This window comes from Medicago sativa, chromosome 1 (assembly GCF_051527215.1).
Source record: "Medicago sativa cultivar Bolivia chromosome 1, Bolivia_mono, whole genome shotgun sequence".
Classification (NCBI taxonomy): Eukaryota; Viridiplantae; Streptophyta; class Magnoliopsida; order Fabales; family Fabaceae; genus Medicago; species Medicago sativa.
In genome coordinates this window covers 6,540,486-6,562,077 of record NC_140749.1, presented here as the reverse complement: position 1 = coordinate 6,562,077, position 21,592 = coordinate 6,540,486, and the positions used below count along the sequence as shown (strand labels likewise).

The following is a 21,592-nucleotide window of genomic DNA, read 5'->3' as shown; positions in this document are numbered from 1 at the left end:
GGTTAATCATGGATTGCTCCTAGTAAATATATCCTAGACATTTTGTACTTTGAATGGAATAACAAACCCGATAGTTTAAAGTTTTACGGTTGAGCTTTCGGTAGAATATTCCACACATTATGAAAAGCTAGCTGCCCTTGTGCACCCACCCACTCAAATCTTCTCACTAACAAAGCTTACACTTTTATTAGTATATAATTATCTCCATTTCAACATATTCTTTGGTCTTTAGTTTGCAAAGCATATTTTGCTAAGCTAATAGAATTAAGAATGCTATATTGGTCTAAGAATCAACCGCATTGTAAGAACTAAGAAAATACTTATTCCTCAATCCTCCACTAACGTTTCTCTTCCCCACTATAAAACTGAAATTATTTCTTCTACATGTAAGGCAACAAGAAAAACCGTAAAAGCTAAAGAGTGAGAAGATCCACATAGGTTATTGTCTTATTGAGACGGTGCAGGGACATGGGATGTATTAAGAGATGGTTCTTCAAGAGACTAAGCAAGGAATCATGGAGGCAGAAGAATATTTTGTCTGCACTTAAGTGGAAGAGGAATTATTGGCCATTTTCCTTTATAAATTATGTGATTTTTAAGATTAAGTTGGTGTTTGAGACCATTGTGTTGTTCATCATGCTGTCTTTTTTCTACCTTTGTTGTGGCTGTACATTTTAATTGTCCAAAGCTTCTCTTTCGTCAAAATACTATGGGAAGAATGGAATGAAATAGGTTGTTGGATTTTAAAACTAGATGTTATCTAATTTCATCCCATTTCACCTCTTTTCACTCTATACCACCAACTCAAACATACCATAAATATTTGATTATGGCAAAATGTAAAAGTTTGTTTGATAGTTAGGGTAAAGAGACATGAAATGACAAACCTGTCATATCATGTTTAAATCTTCAGTTTAATGCTTCAAAGGGATATGATAATTAAACCATTTTCTAATCTTATCCCAACGGGTCTTTATAATTTATATCCTAAGTTTAGACTGAGTTTTAAATTAACCGATAGGACGAAATACACGTGTCTTATTTTGCCCTCATAACCGTGCCTCTCAACTCTATTATCTGTGCGACCTATTCTATTGCGTATCATCTATACTCTACCACCTCAATTCTCTATGTGCCTCCATATTCGACCTCCAAGCCGTGCTATATGGATAGTGTTGAATCATCACAAACATAAAAACATAACTGTCAAATTTTATGTATATAAGGAGAAGCCAAACTACACTATAATACTTGGATAATTTACATCAGTCGATAACTTTTTATCTAATATTTATACCACAAAATTTACTGTTAGTTTGAAAGTTACTATCACATGAATCATGTAAGCAAAATTTTACATAAACTAAAATAATTTGATGTAATTGAAATATGTCAAAATAGCGTAACACTTCTATATTGAATAACGTTACTCTTGATGTATCTCAATAACATACCAAATTATTTTAAATTCATTAAAAATTTATAAATGATATGTGATAGTAACTTCAAATCCATGTTATGCTAATCTAGGTGGGCCAGATTAACCCATTTTGACAGCTCTACTGACATCTTGAGTTATATGTATTTGCTTATCTCTACAAAGAATCCTACATCTCAAGCAAAAAGCATAAAAACTTACATACATTCGTGATGCTCAATGATCTTACCCTATGATTGGACAATTATTATAACCAGTCAGAGTTTGTTTCTTTGGGTAAAACCAAAGCAATTAGGCAATCAGATGGATCGGGTGCAATAGAAAGCAACGAGCACATTTCAAGTGAATGAGGAAGTAAAAATAGCAGCCTTGCCCATATGGATTTTGAAGCTGGGACTTTTATAACTCCAGCACAATCCCTCTGTTTTAAATATGATACGAAATCCTGAAACTGGTTGACAAACACAGGGTCAACACAAGGACAAATCACATTCCAACTCTCTTTTGTATTACATGTGAACGTAAATATAATATATATGAATGATTTATGATGTTGAAAGAAAGGAATTTGGCTTCTCTGCACAGAAGGGTGAAACCTAGAGAGCAAAGTGTAACAGTTTTAACTCTTAATTGGAAAATGAATACTATTTGTCAGAAAGTAAAGTATCTATTGTGTTATAAAATCTTGGTTTATCACCTTATCTTTTCTTAGAATATCTTGCATATTGATTTCCCTATAAATAGGGATTAGTACTCAAAGTCAATATCAAGTCGGTATGAAGTTATCTATACTATATATAAAGAAAATAGACCATTTTGGGCTGGCTTTTTCTCCTTTCAATTATACCCTTGAGCAAATTTAACCATTATTTTTGTTGGTGTCATTCAAAAAGATAAAATTTATAGTATATTTATTATATTTTTTAAAAATATTATATTTGTTATATTGTTGAAAAGGATAAATATAGTTTGTTACAATATGAAAGTGCAAAATATCTATTATCTATATGAGTAATGATATTTTGACATCCATTTGATGACAACTTTGTTGACAACCTTGTTTTTCTCACTTCTTATTGGTCAAAAACAATGGAGAGAGAAAAAGGAAGAGAAAGGATAACAATATCATGTGAGTATGAGAGAGAAAGTTGTCTAAAAGTTGTCAAAAAGTGGTTGTCAAAATATCATTTCTCTATCTATATACCTATAATTTTAATCAAAATTTCACAAAATCTATTGTTTGTAATTTATACTCATAAGCGCAATAAGAAGAGCGGAAAGACAGGCACAGAGTGCCCGTCTAAACGCTAGTTATCAACAATATTCAAAGTTATTATTTTTCTGGCGTCCTATGTAAAGTCCAAACCACTTCAACATGATATCTAGAGTTTGGTTCAAACACCAGTGACATGTCCCGTCACTATTCTACAGCCGAGTTTCCAGAAGTTTGGGAATGTAATAATAATTTCCTCTTTTATGCCATTATCTCCTTTTTCGACCATTATCACTTCCAGCAACCATTTTCTGCCACTACTTAACCTACAACCTAAAATTATTTCCCAGATTTTTTACTTATTAGTATTACTATTTGTTTCCTGATTTCCCTATAATACGGAGATTATTATTTAGTCATTTAAATGAAGTCGCCATCAAGTCGGTATGAAGTTATTATCAATAATATATTATACTCTCTCTCCTGTTAACTTAAAATTTCACAACTCCAACACTATTAAAACATGCACAAGTAAACAAACCATGGAGTTGTTAAAACATACTCTATATTTTGTACTACACTTTACTATTAAAATACAAACATCACTTAAAAAAGAACCAAATTCTTAAAAAAGGGACTAAGAGACGAGACATATTTGGTTTAATATACTAAATTGGGATAATGTTAAGTATATCTCAGCCAGCAGTTAAACACTGGTCTCCCATTCCTTGCTCAGAACAAGATTCATCAAAAACATATGACAACAAGTAACTTGCAAGATAATTTTGCAGCTCCTAGAAGTCTCACTGAATAAGTAATATTATACTGTACGGGTAAACTAAAATAAGATTCGGTGCACAGTTCTAAGACAATACCATCTTGAAATGAAAAACAAATGATGAAAAGAAAACATACCCTTCTGTCTTCACTTGTGGAAGATGGGATTAAACGGCACACTTCCCTCTGCATCAGAAGTCAACACAATAAAGTCAGACTCAGGGAATGGCAGGGCAGTGCAATGCATACTAATATGTTTTATGGAGAGACTCTTGTTAAATAGCAACTATAATGGCGCCATAGATCCTTTTTTTTCTCTTTAAGAAGGTGGCGCCATAGAACTATTGTGTACAGGGTTTGTGCAAAACGCTATAAACTCCAATATGCTATGATTGTTTTGTTACCACTGCAACAGGCAACAGCGGCCACAATTACCAGTGGCAATTGCCAAAAATAAGTATTTGTAGGATTTTTAATAGTAACATTATAAAAGCAGCTGCACATGACCACTTTAAAAGAGAAAAACAGAGTTCACGAGGATTGATTCGTATATAATCACGACCTAATACCCAAATGGTAAACCTCTCAACACCTAAACTGCTTCCATCCTCTTCTCTTCACATCGAACTCCATTTCTGGCAAGCCTGCGTTCCTCTCGCGAGTTCCTTATCAGGTGTAAAGCTATGTTCTTTCTGTTCTTTCTTCTTTTCCTCTGTTACTATACCTCTCTCTTCTCCCTTTCTTTCACCTGTTTTCCCCTATTTTTCTCTTTTCAGCTTATCTCCTTTACCTTATCTTCCCTAATTTGATTTCCCTCTTCTCTTTTATATCTTGTTTTTTCGTTTTCGATCATCGATCTTCCTCTGTTTTTTTTTTCCTTCAAATTATTTCCTTCTCCACCACTGCCTTACCAAAGCCTTGTAAAGACTGCTTTGGTCATATCTCTATTTGATGTGGGATGTCAATAAAATGTTTGGAATGATGTGCAGTTGATAAGTAAAAGAACGCCAATAAATCAATGTAACAATCTTTAGTATATCCCATCATACACGTTAGCACAAATGGGGACAAAAGCATGCTGGTTATGTTTGGGCATGTTATAGTACGCCGAGTCTTGGAAATCTAAACTAGATGGAGAAAATCTGATAGAAAACTGAAATTTTTTTAATTTCTGAAATGAGGTTCAAAAGAATTCCTAAGGAATTATGTATAGCTACAATCTATTTACAGATTGGTCTAGATGGTGATGGGAAGCTAACTATCTGACATCTCAGTCACAGGTGAAATTAGGCTAATTACAAGGGGAATGATGGGAATCATAGGATGGAGAAGGGACTACATGAGATTGAGTGAACATACTTCTTAATACCGAGCTACATAAACCTAAAAACATACACTGCGAATGCTCATCTAAAGTAATAGCCTGGAATAAAACATCAATTAACAATAAAGTAGGCACAGTTCATGATATGGTGCATATGAGATGTTGGAGAAGGCAGGGAACATCCCCAAAGGATATTTGATAACTCACTCTATGAGATGGAGTAGCAGCAAATGTTGATTGCACATGTTTAAAATCTGTGCGTTTAGTCATGTCTAATTTGGTGGGCCATCTGCAACAGAAACAAGGAATTTAAACTAGCATATTTTTGAAGAAAATAACATTCTGAGCTATTGAAAAAACCAAGTCCCAGATAGATTAAATATAAGGCCTGATTAGATTTATAAAGAGTGGCACCTCTCACTTTACAAGACGGTTTTGTAAGGATTAGTTAGACCCAATATAAAAATTCTAAGATGAGCAGTAAGTAAGAAAGCAAAATATGAATTCTTACTCAGCAGGCTCAGGCAAGACATTCGAATAGCTGCAAATATTTGAATCTGCCCTGCATGCATAAATTGTACAGTAGCTAACTCCACTTTTACAGAGATTTCCCTGCCACTGATACTGCAGCGGCTGCCCCGAACATTCCATATTGACTGGTTCTTGGACAGGCAGCGGAGGAGGAGGAGGTGGAGGAGAACCAGGTGGAGGAGGTGGAGGAACCAAGGGGGGTTGTGTCTCAGGTAGAGGTGGCTGAGAAGGAGGATGTGGATGAGGAGGTGGCATTTCAGGCTGAGGAGGTGGCAAGGATGATAAGGGTGGTGGTACAATTGAGGGAGGAATCTGCTGGTTATACGGTTGCATTGGAGTTCCCTGTATTTGAGCAAGTGGAGTTACTGAAACAGGTATAAAAGGACTGCCATTAAAATTATTTGGCATTACAACAGTTTGGTATTGGTTCACAGGTAACTGATTGTTTATTCCATGGGGATCCCATTGGCCATTTGGAGGAACATAAACAGGGCGGGTGAAAGGAGATGACTGAATTTGTTGTGGTGGTGGAATGGAAGGTCCATGTGCTCCAGAGTATGCATGTGGAACATTTCCTGGTGCAGAAGGGACTCCATTTCAGAAACAAACACAATTGTAAATATTTAATCCATAATTCCATGACACACAAAAAGCTGTACAACCATAAAATATTACCTCCTTGACGAGGATCCAGTGATAAATGATCATAACCATCAGGTTTCCTTCCTCCAACTTCTGGCATCTCTCTTGAATCAGGGAAGTGCCAGTTTGATTGAGACAGAGGTGCGCCATGTCCTCCACTACTACGATTCTCAGCATTCATTCTGGGGGAGACAAGCTCCATAGCACGGTTTTCAGGTTTAATTGCAAATGGAACAGCATTCTGATTCCCTGGATTGCTGTGTAGAGATTGAACAAGAAGAACTAAACAAAGTTAGTGAATACTACTAGTTGTCCAAAAGACTTTGTTATAAAACAATTTAAAAGCTGTTGGAAGAAATAAGAATCACTTGCACACATAGATACAACGTTCAAGATCAGCTGAGTGTGGTGTAAAACATAAATAATCTACATCAACGGAAAACATCATCAGAATGCATATATGAGGGCCTGATTTGAATTAGCTTCTAGCCTATAGAAGTTTTTCAAATGAAATAAGTATTCAGTTTCCAACTCATGAAATAAAGAAGAAAAAGACCTTACAAAATTATAGGTGATTGTGTGAAGTTAAATGAGAAAGATTCTGACAAAACATATATGCAAAAGTTGATTTCAACTTATGAAAGAAGTTATTAGTTATAGTACTCTAACTTATTGCAACATCATTTCAACTTTTCTTCCATACTAATCTTTTATTCTATACAAGTGCTTGGAAAAAATATTATCCACACTACTAATAAATTTACTGTTGGATTTTTGTACCAAAAAAAAAAAAATTACTGTTGGATTCTAAGTTGTAAGGCCCACTACTGATAACAGATGAACCATTCCAATAACATTTAAGAAAACGAAGGTAGGAGTTCAAGACATATGCTTTCAAACAGAAAAATAAAAAACACGAACCACACTTAAATCAACAAATATGTTGATGTGTATATGTACATGAAAAAGATTAATCTTGTGTAACCTGAATTCTATTTGGAAAAACAGTCCTGGACAACCACGCAGATTGTTTAAGACTGTAACTGCTCCGTCAACATTACTACATTCAACAAACCAACCACATCCCATTTGCATTTTTGCTTGTGTCAACCGTGCAATGGAACCAGAGTTTCCAATAGCAAGGTTGCAAATACTCATTAGCTCATCATCTGTGAGGAACTGGGAGCTACTATGAGGAATTGTTATCCACAGAGTGTTGGATGGCACTGCATCTTCCTCACGCGTGGAAGAAGCGCAACTATTTCCAGTCATATAATTATCATGGAGACCTATGTTTTGATTAATATTATACTTTGCACGCAATGAAGCTAGTATGTTACACAAGTGAGACATTCTTGTTCGACTGCTGTCGGCAGGGCTCCCATGTAAAGCTCGAGCATGAGGTGATCCAGCAGAGTTGCTGACCTTGAGGTCCAGGTGAGCAGGGGCGGGCAAAGGTCTTGCACCATCCATATAACCATGCCCACTTACAACATTAACTGTTCCTGGACCAAAATGTGGGCTATAACTACTTCTTTCTCTTCGGAGCTGTCTCAGATGCAACATGACGGAGGCAGCTTCTTCAGGGCTTTCAAACTCCATAAGCAACGCACACTCAAAGCTAAGATCAATCACAGCGAGAGGACCCTTATAAACTACTTTCCTTGATTCATGGAGAATCTCATCCTTGGCCCATTGACTGGAAACATTTCCAACATAAATATGAGAACTAGAGCCAACTGCAACACCATTCACTGCACCCCTACTACCAAGTCCCACATCCATGAATTTTACACGGCAAGGAAAATTTCCAGGTGCACAGTGTCGAGCTTTTATTGCGTCCATTATCCTTCTGTACTCAACTAAAGCAAATCCATTCGATGGGAAGAATATAAACTTTTCAATAGGACCAAACCTCTCTATTTGAAACCTAATATGGCTTTCAGGCATGTCAGGTGCCACACAACCTACCCATAGCTGCCTAGAAGCAGCAACAATATCTACAGCAGCAGGATCCCCGTCAAAGCACAAAACAATTTGACTTTTGGTTAAAGAAGTTGGTGACATAAAACGATGATTGGGAGAAGCCAGAACATTGCTGACAGCTCCACTAGAGGACCTCGACAGAGGTGAATTGAAATTTATATTTGAAACTTGATTTTTCTCAACATTTGGGAATTCATTTCTACCATCAAATGAATTACTCCTAAAGTCTACTGCTGTTCTAACTGTAGGTGAGAACATCTGATGGCTTACAGAGTCCCTAGGTGTGGAACATCTAACATGGGGTATATCACCTTTCTCAACGCCCACAGACCTTGATACCCCTCCATTATCAAAGTGCGAACCTGCTTTAAAAATAGAAACATTGTCAAGAGAAACAGAAGAGAAATGAACAGTCACATATTTTTCAGACACATTATCAGTAAAACTATCACTAGAAGAACCAACATGAACTCATAAATTGCTACCTTTTTGTGATCTTTCACCAATATTTTCAAGTTCCTCGGAGATCCTAGGAATCACATAGTTTCTATTCGTGAAGATTGAAGAATCGGACTTATCTTCATCACTATCTACTTGACAGTCTTCTAACTCTGTCTGTTGAGCGAACATTCCAAGAATTCCTTGCAATACTGATGTAGTTTCCGGTGAAGCATTAGTGAGCGAGTCAAGCAACTTCTTACATCGGCGCAGAGTCCACTTCCGCAGTGAGGGGTCCTTGTTAAGAACCTTATATAGAAAGGACATGCAACAGTCTCTTAGTAAGAAGCAATTAGAACTAAAACTTTAAATTAAACAGCATAACCAATAAGTACTAAATTTGCAACGGAGCTCTTTCACGAGCAATGCATATGCTACGGAAGTCAATTAATAACAACATATCAGCATTCAACCATACAATAAAAAAAACTCGGCCATGACTAGCACAACAGAAAATAACATAACAAAAGAACAATTGCACCATCATGGCTAACCAATCGAATGCTTATTGTTGTGAGTATGTAATATGTAATTATTGACTTAGCCTCATAGGCAAATATTATGTAGTTATTAGCAACTTTTGTATTAGGCTCATCAATCAAGCCAGTTAAGTAGAGCTTAGTCTATATAATTGGATTAGTGCTTGTACATAATTCAATAATATTTCAAAACACTTATCCATATGGTATCACAAGCCAAATAGACTGAAATATTGGGATATAACAAGAGCTATACTGGAAATAGATTATGGAAATGTAGAATTAACACTGAATATGGACAACGGATTTGAGGGAAACCTCCTTACAATATGGATAAGAAAGGAAAAATGTAGTATTGAATACCCTCGAGCCAGCGAAATCTCCCTGATCTCTTCCTTACCAATAACCTCCTAATTCATTTCCTACCTATTCAGTTACAATTTTCCCCCCAAATACTCAATTCAGCCTCTCTCTTCCCTTCGCCACACATTCTCTCCCACTCCTAGACTACCACCTGTCCACTCTACCATCCTCTTCGCCTTCTCACTTGCTCCTTCCACTTCAAGTGCAGCCAAAACACACTGATTAATTGGGCCATTCACTTCCAAATCAGCATCCTCCTTGAGCTCATTATCTACAACTGGACTCTCTTTCTCATTCACTCCCTCCTCCTGTACACTCGAGCCACGGGCCTATCACCTTCATTCAGCTCTCTTGGCTGCCTTCATTGCAGTCTTTGGAACCATTGGTTTGACCTATATTACTCTTTGGATGTCACCCATTAAAGCAATTTGTTGGCATCGTCTGTCACTATTCAATTTTGTTAAACATTGCCTGCCACTGATGTCAAACCAGCAACGACACTAAGAGGATCATCGCCCCAAAACCTGCTCGAACCCAGAAGATCACACCATGCCCCCCCTCACACCACAATAGTGACTTCCTTTCTCCAGTATGTGCAACCCAAGCAACACCCTGTTGTTCTCTATTTTCCGTCAAAGTTCAATGGTATCCTCGTTGGTGTCTCCCGTTCTGTTTGAAGGGGCCCACCTTCGATATGAGCTCCTTTTTTCCTGGATCATTTGAATCCCATATATTCTTGTTCCTCTCATTGTTTTCAATACCACCTTGCCGATCTCCGCCATTGCACTGCCAAAGCAGATTGTCATCCCTACATGGGCCGACTGGGGCCACTTCCAGCTTCTGGGCCTCACGACTGACTCATTTCATCCTTGACTTCTCTTAATGTCACTGGTGCTATTCCTGTGTATTTGTGGATACTTGACATCGTTGCAACTGATTGTATATGATTGTGTTCCTTATATTTTGTATCCTACTGCACACTATCCAGAAAGCAACATCTTATCACTGCTAATGGATCTTAAGCTCCTATTACTAAAAGCGGAAAAATTCAACTTCACCCTTCCTTACACTTTAATAATGTCCTAAATGTTCCCAGTCTTTCCAATAATCTTGCTTCTATATACAAACTTACACGGGACCTGAAGTGTGCAGCAACCTTTTTTCCATCCATTGTTTTTTTCAGGATTTAGCCAGGGGAAAACATTGGATTTGCTAGAGAACATATGTACTACCTTGTTGATAAAAGAGGTGATGCATGTTCTGATCAGAAGGTACTATTGCTGTGCCTTTGATACGAGTCCAAATCTCCTGCCTCCCAAGTTTAGCTTCAACACAAGTGCTTGGGCATCCCCATTTTCGTTCGTTAATAAATTCTATGTTTCCAGCTTTGTTTTCTAAAAAGTCTGTTGAATCTTTTAAATGAGATACGTGTGAGTTTTCTAAACACCTTTGTGTTACTTTTTTCCCTAGTTTTTCATAAAAGAGTTCAACCATTTGCTGATAATTAGGAATCTACTCTTTAGGTGATTAGGGATCTATCCGTTTCTAATATCTCTGGTGTCAGATGGCTTGTATTTATTGATTTTATTGTACTCAAGTAACTTCACTTTTCATGAAAGGTAAATCAAAATACCTAAACTTTTCATTCAATTGCCATATGGTACAAACTTAATTTGAGGAACACATCAAAAGTTTATGTTCTAAGAATAGAAAGCAATGAGTTAATCAGAGGCTTTCAAGCTTTTATAGTATACATGGCATCATTCATGAATTTATGGTTGACACCCCGAAGCAAAATAAGGCCACAAGAAAGGAAAAATTGTCTCTTAAGTGAAGTTATTTGAGCCTTCCTCTTTCAAATGCCTGTCTCAAACTAATATTAGAGATAGGTAGTATTGATTGCTGCCTATTTGATTAATCGGATATCATTCCGTGTTTTGAGTAATGTAATGTTTGTTTTGTTTCTCATATTTGTTTGTTTTTATTATCATCTAGAGCTTTTAGTCTCGGGCCTTTGGGTGTGTTGTCCATGTTCATAAACCACATTGAACTAAGTTGGACTCCCGTGCAGTCAGGTGCTTCTTTTTGGGTTATGCCTATGCACCTAGCAAAGAGGGCTACAAATGCTGCTACTATCCTCCTAAGTCTTTGATACTTTGTTTCTATGGATGTCACCTTCCATGAACACGTGTCCTTCACCCCTCCCCCAATCACCTTCAGGAGGAGAATGGTAATTTAAAATTTGATTCCAAACTTCTCATCCTTAGTCTTTGTCTTCCAGATCAACATTTGAGTCAATTGCTTCTGTTCTTGTTCCTCGTCTGTCTTCTGTTTAAAGGAATCAGTACCTTCCACCAGTATTAGAAGTAGTGAAGAACAAGGATAATGAACCGGCCTTCGTGTACTGATGCAAATTATGGAGGCTATATCGATGTGTCTTTCTGGAAGCTTGACTGTGAAAGCTATATTGATGTGTTTTTTAACACAATGACAGTAATAAAAAAATTCTGCTTTAGACGACAAGCCCTAAAGCTCAAGTTAACTTAAACTTCTATAATATATGCAGTTATGCACAACTATTTTAAGACAAGGCTATTAAAGGTTTAAATAATAGATAAGGGCATAGGTGGAATTCTTCCAAGGGAGAGATCACCATGAAAAAAACAGCATGGTTTTCCAAGTTGCATAAATACTTTTCAGACTAGACCAATAATAAAGCTCAAAATAGACAGAGAACATGCATGTAATAACAAAAAAAAAAACTAGCATGACAAAAAATGAAAAATACATAGAGCCAATAAATGATATATATACATACAAATATACATGAAGATAACAAACACAGTATTACCAGCATAAGCAAACAGCTCTTTTGAATCGCATCGGAGATATGGTTGTCATTGGTGACGGCTTTCTCGCCAACCTCAATCTCTTTGATGCCTTCCTCAATAGAATCGTTACATGATTTAGGTCCATCATTTGCTCTACCCAAAAGGTGAACTGCTTCATCATAATTAAGCATGCTAGTCACCATGCTCAGAAAACGCTGTCCTTCGTTAGAAGATCCCTCTTTTGTGGTGGAGCCTAAGAGTTCCAAACAAGCTGCAAGCAATTCTTTTGGACAAGAGAAGAATACCCTAAGTATACATAATGCACGGAACTTAGACAATTTAGTCAATGAAGAATCATCTTCATCTAAAACCTTTTCTTTCAATTCAGAAAAGACCTCGGGATTATCTTGCATATTCAGGAAATTCTTGTCAATCATCTTTAAGACATCATTTCCCTCAAATAAGACAACAAAAAAGGTGAGCACATTTTGAAAAACTGTTGAGCGAATTCCTCTAATTACAGCTGATGTTGGTGCTACTGAAGAAGCAATGCAGCAAATATCAGCCAATCCGAAAATACATGCTTTAGCAGTTTCAAATGCAATACCATTGGAATCCTCTTCCTTACTAGTCAATGCCAAACTCCAGTTATGCATATTGATAATGACTTTGGATGCGGCTTCCAAAGCTGTTGGACAGTGACCAGCATATCGAGGAATTAAATCGGCCACAATTCTTTGTACACTCGTACAACCTGACACATTTTAAAAGTTTCACTTTGAGAAAAAGAGAATTCCAACTCCAATCATGAAGATTTTTCTATCAGTTCCTACATTATGGGCAATGAAATATAGTTTGCTTGCATATTAAGCATTTAATAAGGTTACAAAATCACACCACATGATGTACACATATGGCTATTTGAGGTGATATTGAAACTTAAATATCTTGTGCTTTATGCAACTAATTTGGCCTTAAGTGGGGAGATTCTGAAATCCAAGATGCTAACATGCAAAAATGAAACATATCAATGCGTGTAACTTGGACAGTTCTAGTTCAAATGTACAGAAAGCTGCAGTTTACCTCAGTGATTCAATCAAACATGGAATTCCTACATGGGTAAGTAGAGAAGTATATATTGAGCTGAAATTTAGCTGAATCAGTAATTCAACAGTGGCAGGTGAAGCATTTTAAATCTCAGTCACAATGAGTGTTTGGATGGATTAGGACTTAAGTGTTTAGTGTTATTCCTTGTTTATGCACGAAGGTCTATTGTCTACTTTAAGTTGAAACATGTTAAATTCTGTGTTGAATTCTCCTATCACTACTATTCTCTGTTTGCACTCCTGATTTTAACATTACCTTACAATTTAACGAGCATATGCATATCCCTGTCTTTTTTTTAAATGGCAAATGTTAATCGTTAGTTGTTAGATTAATTTTTTTCTCTTTCGCCCAGCTCAACCCCCTCCCCCCATATCCCTATCTATTATTTTGGGGGAGTCGGTCATAGCGATACATGCTCAGCAGACATGCCTCCAGGTGACTCGTGTATCACTAATTCACTATCACTGACTACTCAGACGAAACAGTTTTGATGTGAATTGAAATTTTGAGTGCATGTTTGGTTCCAGTTTTGGAGGATTAAAAACTAATTCTAGAAGTATAGAATTAATTTTGCCTCCAAAATTGATTCTAACTCGAAGCTAAAATTTGTAGCTTTGGGCTTCTGCAATTGGTTTTTAGCCTTGAATTCATTTTTCAACTCACCTTTATATGAATATATCGTAACAGAAATCACTTTACATTCAACTCAGAATCAATTTTACAAGATAAATTCATTCAAAATCAATTTATCTCACTGCAGAACCATTCCAAACAACATTCAATATCATTTTATTTTCAACTTTCATTACTCAAAACACAGTGTTAAAAGGAGTACCACAGCAATCAATTACAGAAACTACATTTTGAGGCAAACAAACAACAGAACCTAGTGAAATTCCATGCACAAACGATTCCTCCATGGTTTTCAATTCTACAGTAAACTCAAGATTCAATAACAAGTAATTACATCTTAAAACCCTAATCAACAAGTAATTACATCCTAAAACCCTAATTAACAAGTAAATCATACACGAAGAAATTCTACTTGAACAACACAAAGTCTGCAGAAAGAAATGACGAAAAACGATTACCTCTCGAAGATGCGATGAGAGCAAGAAAATTCTGATCAAGATCAGGTATGGAGGAAGATTGTTTCTGAAGGATGCAACGTTTAATTCGCTTGTAACCTTCATAGAGGTTTCGAATTGCGTCTTTGTTTCTGCGTTTCGCGAGAATTTCATCTTGAGACAACGGCGGAGTAGGTAGGGTTTGCAGAAAGTGAGAGCTAGTTTCCGGTTGTGGCGATTGCGACGGTGGAGAATCGTAGAGCTTTCGCTTTTTTAGAGGATGTTCGACGGAGGTCATGGCAGTGGTGGTGGTGGAGAGTGGTGAGTTTGTTACGGTGGTTTCTGTATGTTGTCGTTTGAGTTTTGTTGTGTTAAGAAGATTCTCCCCCTCCATTGGAGTTATTTGGAAACGGTTAAGAGTGAGAGTGATGTGTTAAAAACAAGGAAAGTTAAGGCTTTTGTAAGATTCTTGAGTTTACCAAAGTAAAAGATTCTTCCGATAAATCATCATTTTGCTTCAAATTTATTGTTCTTAAAAAACTTTACTTCAAACTAGACTCTAACCCGTGCGATGCACGGGTTTTTGTAGAGTTTCATATATAAAATATCAAATTGGCTATACTATTAATTGTAGAGTTACATTTAAACTCAGAAACAATCAAACTAAGTGACAATTGAGAGTGATCGACATGCACAATCTCAAAGAAGCAAATTAACAACATTTAGTTTGCATCAACAAAAATGAATATGGAAATCAACAAAAATGAATATAGAATCAAAGTCATTACTTTGTCAAAACAATGTAATGTTATAGTCAGTCTACTTTAATGATTTTTGCAAATAAAAATTCAGAACAAAAACTTCATGTAATATAATACAGGAAAAAGTGAAGTTTCTAATGAAAAAAATTATCATATGAATCAGTCAAATTATCTACAATTTTAAAGATGCAACTTTAATATCGTAACACGTAGTTAGCGTACATCAAAAAAAATATGAAAAAGAACTACTATCAATAAAGTTACTAAAAAATAACTGCTATGAGAGAGGTAACCGCTAGGGCGGTTGGGGCTTTAAAAAAAATATTTTAGTCATGTATTTCATTTTTGGAAGCAACAATATTTCAACAAAAAGAGAAGTGGCATAGTGGCTATACTTGTAAAGTGTAAGCAAATGGTACCTGGTTCGATTCCTTGCAAACTCTTTTTTTCATAAAAATTACTCAGACCCACCAAAAAAGGCGGGATCAGAATTAGGGCAAACCTATCAGAACTGTTTAACATTTATATATATTAAGATTAAGATTTATTGTTCTTAAAAACAAAACTTTAGTCGGTCAAAAAAAACATTGTTTTTTTTTTGTGGCCGAGGTTTTTACCCTGAACCTTGCATATATTATACAATTATATATTATTCATTATCCATACCAACTGAGTTAAGTTCACGAGGGCAAACATTGTGTTTAATTATAAGTAACTATTTTGCTGATGGGATAAACTTGAAGGCAAGAGATAAATTTTGGTTATAATAATAATAATAATAATAATAGTAATAGGTAATATATAAAATCTAATCGTAAGATATAATATAAGATACTCTTAGATTCTTTAAAAAATATACTCTTAGATTACAGATTGGTCATTGAAATCAGTCGTCAAACTCTTGATTCATTAACAAGAAGTATCTCTTGTAATGAATCAAGAACCAAAAATATTAAATGAATGTGTTTTTTGTAAAAGTGACAACAATATGCAAGGATGGAGAAACAAACTATAAGGTTATGGTGTCATATTAAAGGCGGTGATGCGTGAGCCTCGGTGTGCTTGGTGCAATCATAAAAGTTTGAATTGTTGGCGATTTGAATGACACTCTTGGTATCACAATACATATGAACGCGATTAGAAATATGGACACTTATATCATTGAAAGAATAAGAAAACAACACTTGCTTCTTGGACTTCCAATCAAAATAGAGTAAGCACGTAACTACAAAAGCATGTGGTAGGTCTGCGATTAATGGTGTCACCAATCCAACCAAAATAGAGTAAGCACGCAACTTTTTTTTGTCAAATAACCTAGTGGTTAGAAATTTACTTTTTTGAGGTGAATAAATGAGGTGTTTGAGGTTCGAATCTCAACCTCTATATATAATGCAATGGTCTATCAATTGAGTTAATCTCACATGGACACATTAAACACACAATTCTAAAGAAGATAAAGGAAAAAATAAAGACTCTAAAACTGGGTGTCTGAAAAATATCGGAAAATGCAAAGAATATCTGATTGATGCACTGTATCAGGAGAATTCACAAATTGACCAACAACATGCACTACGTGGGCAATGTCATGTGTATGATTGTTTCGTACTTCACTCGTAACATAATACTATAATTACTAAACAATGCTTGTTTTAACTAGGGGTGAACATGGTTCGGTTCGGGATGAAAATGAATTGAATCGAATAGAACTGTTTGCTAAATTTAAAATAACTGAACCGAACCGAACAGTTTGCATTTCGAACTGAACCGAATTGTGCCAAACTGAACTGAACTATTATTATTGGTGCCATTGAAAAAATAAATAAATAAACCAAACGAAATCGAATTTTAGTTACCGAACTGAACTGTTTTGAACCAAACCGGACTATTTCAGTTCAGTTTCAAAATTGTTATTAATGATTTAGTTTTTTTTAGTTTGGTTCGGTTCAGTTTAATTTTTTTTGTTTTTTTTTTCCACCCTAATTTTAACTGATGTAAAATTAATTGATGCATGTAAAACTAGTTGATTTGCAAATCGTGATGTTGGAATTTTTTTTTTTGTTGTTGGGAAAGTTGTTTGATGACTTGTTTAGGCCTATAGTTAAATCATACGTGCCAATATGTCACTTTTTAAGTGATCCATAGCTTTATGAAAGTTTTGGTTGTTGAATGATCTCAAGTTTCAATAGTCTTGAATATTGCTCATTATATAAATTGTAGTGACTTTTAATTATTGATGGTAAAATTAAGCATATAAATAGCATTTGATAGCTGAGCTTGCTCTCATTTTATTACTCTAAAAAATACATCATCTCCAATGGATAGAGTAAATACTAAATAGTATAATTATTTCCCGTATTTGATTTATTATCGATCTGTTGTTCTTTTATTATTAGGAACATAGGATCAGATTATCATATGACCTAGCAGCTAGCTTTGTAACAGCTCCACAATTTAGTTAGTTACGTGAGCTAGTGTTCTCAGAGGTGCATCCCTATGCTTGACATGGTGCACATATAATAGCCCTGTACTATTATTGTTGGATAACATGGGGGTTCAGGAATCATTCGACTTTGAAAAACCATTACAAGTAGAATTAAACAACATATCTGAATAAAAAGCCTTAAGACATTTATTATATGAGTTCTTTCACGTATATGTTAATCAACATTTCTTTTTTCGTCCAACATGAGACCCTTACTCGTATTTGATATTATAACAATTTTTTCATCAAGTGTGAGCCGATCAATTTATATGAGTATATGATTCCCCTTAAGCAGAAGATTTTTTATCGACATACATTTGCACCTCCATTAGTGTGCCATCAACAAGACACGTCTTCTGACTATCTTTGTGGCGAAGCCTTTCAATATGAAGAGTCGGTCAAACCATCAACTCTAATACCACTATTGGGTCAAGAGAGAAGGTCCGCGAGATCATCACATTTGACTTTTAGCAGCCACACAAAGTGGAATTGGACACCACATCTTAACCATAAATCATCTTATTATAAGTGTTCAACATTTAATTTTCTATCCAATGTAAAACTCATGCAATCTTTTTACTCACACTTGACAATCAGACAAATATGTTTATCTCAAATATAGTCAGGACCTTATGAATCTGTAATCAGAAGTTCAGAACTTTGCAAACTGAATGGTGATTTTATCTATACTATAATGATTGTTTGATCAGTTTTTTTTTTAAGAAAAGAAAAATTGGATGGCCAAGGTTATTAGGTTCATTGAAAAAAGAAGTTTAGAACTTCAATAAGATATTCATGGTTTCTTTTTCTGATGTAAGGAGCACGAGGTTGATTTATCACTTGTGTATGTTTGAGCTCATTACTACTTTGTTCTCTCAACATAAGACAGTCCCAAAGTTGGAGCAACAAAGATGTCTGCTTAATCATTTAATGGCTTTCAAATACAAAAGTCAGAAACAAACTACCCCACGTGATTAATAAAGAAAGTGATTATACTTTCTTAGAGCATGATATTGCTATTTTAGAATACATACATAATATATAATTGGTTTCTTAATTCATTCATTTTGCCTTTGCAAAAAAAGAATACACATATATATAATTGCTCAATTTCATTTTATGTTTTTCCCCTTACTAAGGAATTGTTTCCCGTTTAATTGCTACATATTACAGTGAGAAAAAAAAAAAGCATATATCTTTGAAGCTCATAGTGGTAGAGAACTGTTGAGGTTGAGATTGAGTCCAAGGTCAAGTCCATTATAAGCAAGTGGTGCATACATCCACATATCATCAGAGCTCAAAAGCTACATTAAAAAAAGACAATAAAACAATGATTATTAATTAGTACTTGTCTTTTATGAATATATCTTATATTAAAAAAAAAAGGATTTAAATTTTATTCATCCATATATAATGTCTCCTATTGTGCTTTACCTTGATTTGAGTCTGTAAAAATTTCACATAATTGACTGCCTCTTCAAGCATTGTACTTATATCAACCTGCATAAACCATCAATGAAATTAATTCTCTTGTACAATTAATTACACACCAATGAATTTGTCGCATGAAAATGCCACCAATTTCAATATTAAAACAAAAATACATCAACAATTAATATTACCTTTGTTCCGTTCGGTACAAGATTTTGTAAGACTCTTAGTCGCTCATTTATTCTCTCTCTTCTTTTCTGCAAAATCCAAATAAAAAAAGTATCATAAATATGCATAAACTAATTTTTGTTTTGATATGAAAATATATAAATAAATCAAGCTAGTTTTTTTGTTTGAGTTGAAGTAATTGATTAGTTACCCTTGCATATAGACTTTGGGGATCTGTTGCTGATCCTCTACTAGCTCTTGTCTTCCCATTTGAGTTGAGAGTAGTTCCTCCACTATTTTCTTGAGAAGCATTATCATCCTCAGAAATGTTACTACTAGAGCTATTTCCATTTGATCCTCTATTATTAATCTCTTCTGTAATCTCCTCTTCATTGTTAGCAACTTTCTTATTCTTCTTTGACCTTGCAATTTTCATGCATCCTTGGCCCTATATAATTGAAATAACGACGAAAATTAGAGACAAAAAATAAAATTGATCACCATATCCGGCATCTTCAACACTAAAAAGCGGAATTAGAGACGGATTTCACGTTAATTTTGTTGCTAGTAAGATTAGGTACAAAATAAAACTTACATCTTTTGAAATGCGAGGTTTTTTCTTCGGATTCTCTGATTTGTTGTTAATTTTTTCTTCAACAGGAACCTCCACTTCTATCACATCAAGTTTCCTTTTGAGCTGCATTTGCAACTCATGCTCGGTGTGAAGATGAACAGGTTCCATTATTTGAGTATTATAACCATTTTTCTCCAAAATATGATCATCACTTGCAGAATCTTCATTCATTCTCACATTCTCTTCCATTACAATCTCATTAAGGGATGGAACAGAAGAAGCAAACAAATTCTCATCCATGCAAAAATCATTGGATATACAATTATTAATATTATTTACTAGTACTTGATCAGGATAACTAAAATAGTAATTTGTATCATCACTAGCACTAGAATTGCTATTGTAACTATTCTCTTGAGATTGAGAAATATAGTTAGAGTTTTGGATATGAGCATGATCAAAAGAATAAAACATACGCTCATTTTCACCAATTTCAGCAGTGCAAAATGTGGACTGTGTTCCATTGTTCAATCCATCATTTTTCCCTAGAAGAAGTGAATTTTGATCAAGAAATTGTTGTGAGTAATATTCATGATCTTCACTAGCAAACATTTTGCGAAAGAAATCCCATTCTCCTTCAGGGAAAGTACCTATAGGTTCCATATTCTATAATGTATATGCTTAGGAAAAAAATTGCTAAAGGTTATAATATTTTTTTTAAAAGCTAAGTAAAATGTTTTGCTTTGCCATAATCAAAAAGTTGTGGACATATTTATACTCAATCACAAGAAAAATGTTAGTAGTATAAGCATTGACTTAATATGTAAATAGAAATATTAAAATTGTAATTATTGTAAAATGGATTTGTCCTAGTTCTATGTAACTAAACTTAGGGAAGTCCACTGAGGGGCCATATACAAAGCAAACGACAACTCATATGGGACCAAAGTTTATGGTATGATAATTTACAATAATATAATTCTTCAATATGGTTTTAATTTAAACATTGTTAATTACACTTATTTAGAACTGAAACAGGAGGGAGGGGAGTCTAAGTCTAATGATTGAGAGATGATCATTAGTTAGATTAATTATAAATATTTTGATTAATTATGGTGATAGTGATAGTTAGGAGTTAGAAGAAAAAGTGTGAGCTTAGCATGCGCGTTTAATTATGAAATTGAACAACGAACGTGGGAGTCTCCATGTATATAATAAACAAATTAAAAGGAATTGTGTTAAGTTAATAAAAAATTTGAAGTCACAATTAGGTTGGGTATACATCGTGGGATGAATCTGAAAAATATTCTTATAAGTACTTTTAAAACCGACATAGCAACCGTGTAGAACGGTCATTGTCTCCTTGTGGTGTATGTTGTACTAACAAGTTCATTAACCTTTGCTTCAACTCCTACATTAACAACATTAACTACCTATACAATAAGGATAGAGATAAGCTTTTAGGATAAATAAATAATGTACAATCCATCCATGATCAATAATTCTTATACCTTGTTTTTTATACAAATGATTTCAAAATTAGTTGTAATGTTTTAACCATGCATGTTATCTTGGATGTATTATGCCACTTATGTACACTTTATATACGGATAAAGAGATTGTATTAATCATCAATCATGAGTATATCAATATAGTTTATAAAGAGATCATAGCTTGTATTCGTGGCTGCATTATATACACATTAATCTCTTGTTTCTGGTGCACATTTCACTCGTATGTTATTCATACAAATAGTATACATAAAAACACACCTAATTTCTTTTTATCCATGTTCTCTTGAATCATTTTCTTCTTGCATCCAAAGTCCAAACCAAGAATAAATATGCACGGTGTGTTTGGATAAGGAAATTTTTTAGGCAATGCAATTTTAGAACTAATTTAAATTCTTCTCTCTAAATG

At 34.7% G+C, this 21,592-nt stretch overlaps 2 protein-coding genes across 5 annotated transcripts; both read right to left on the bottom strand.

Moving 5' to 3' along the window:
- Window positions 1-1,192: 1,192 nt before the first annotated feature.
- Window positions 1,193-14,688, bottom strand: LOC146952108 (nucleic acid binding protein). 4 transcript variants are annotated; one of them, XM_085758031.1, is made up of 9 exons: window positions 14,281-14,688; window positions 12,103-12,836; window positions 8,397-8,658; window positions 6,911-8,276; window positions 5,959-6,182; window positions 5,264-5,873; window positions 4,960-5,041; window positions 3,567-3,614; window positions 1,193-1,889 (listed from the first exon to the last, which is right to left on the bottom strand). In XM_085758031.1, the coding sequence occupies exons 1-9, from the start codon at window positions 14,648-14,650 to the stop codon at window positions 1,686-1,688; spliced, it is 3,900 nt and encodes a 1,299-aa protein (XP_085614157.1). In that variant the 5' UTR covers window positions 14,651-14,688; the 3' UTR covers window positions 1,193-1,685. The 4 variants fall into 4 exon arrangements, with proteins under 4 accessions (XP_085614157.1, XP_085614165.1, XP_085614160.1 ...); XM_085758039.1 differs by having other exon boundaries at window positions 5,264-5,858; XM_085758034.1 differs by having other exon boundaries at window positions 6,911-8,273.
- Window positions 14,689-18,530: 3,842 nt separating this feature from the next.
- Window positions 18,531-20,474, bottom strand: LOC146952107 (uncharacterized). The gene is made up of 5 exons (XM_085716129.1): window positions 19,694-20,474; window positions 19,310-19,546; window positions 19,122-19,187; window positions 18,934-18,999; window positions 18,531-18,803 (listed from the first exon to the last, which is right to left on the bottom strand). Exons 1-5 carry the CDS (start codon window positions 20,333-20,335, stop codon window positions 18,705-18,707), a joined length of 1,110 nt encoding a protein of 369 aa, XP_085572255.1. The 5' UTR covers window positions 20,336-20,474; the 3' UTR covers window positions 18,531-18,704.
- Window positions 20,475-21,592: the final 1,118 nt, after the last annotated feature.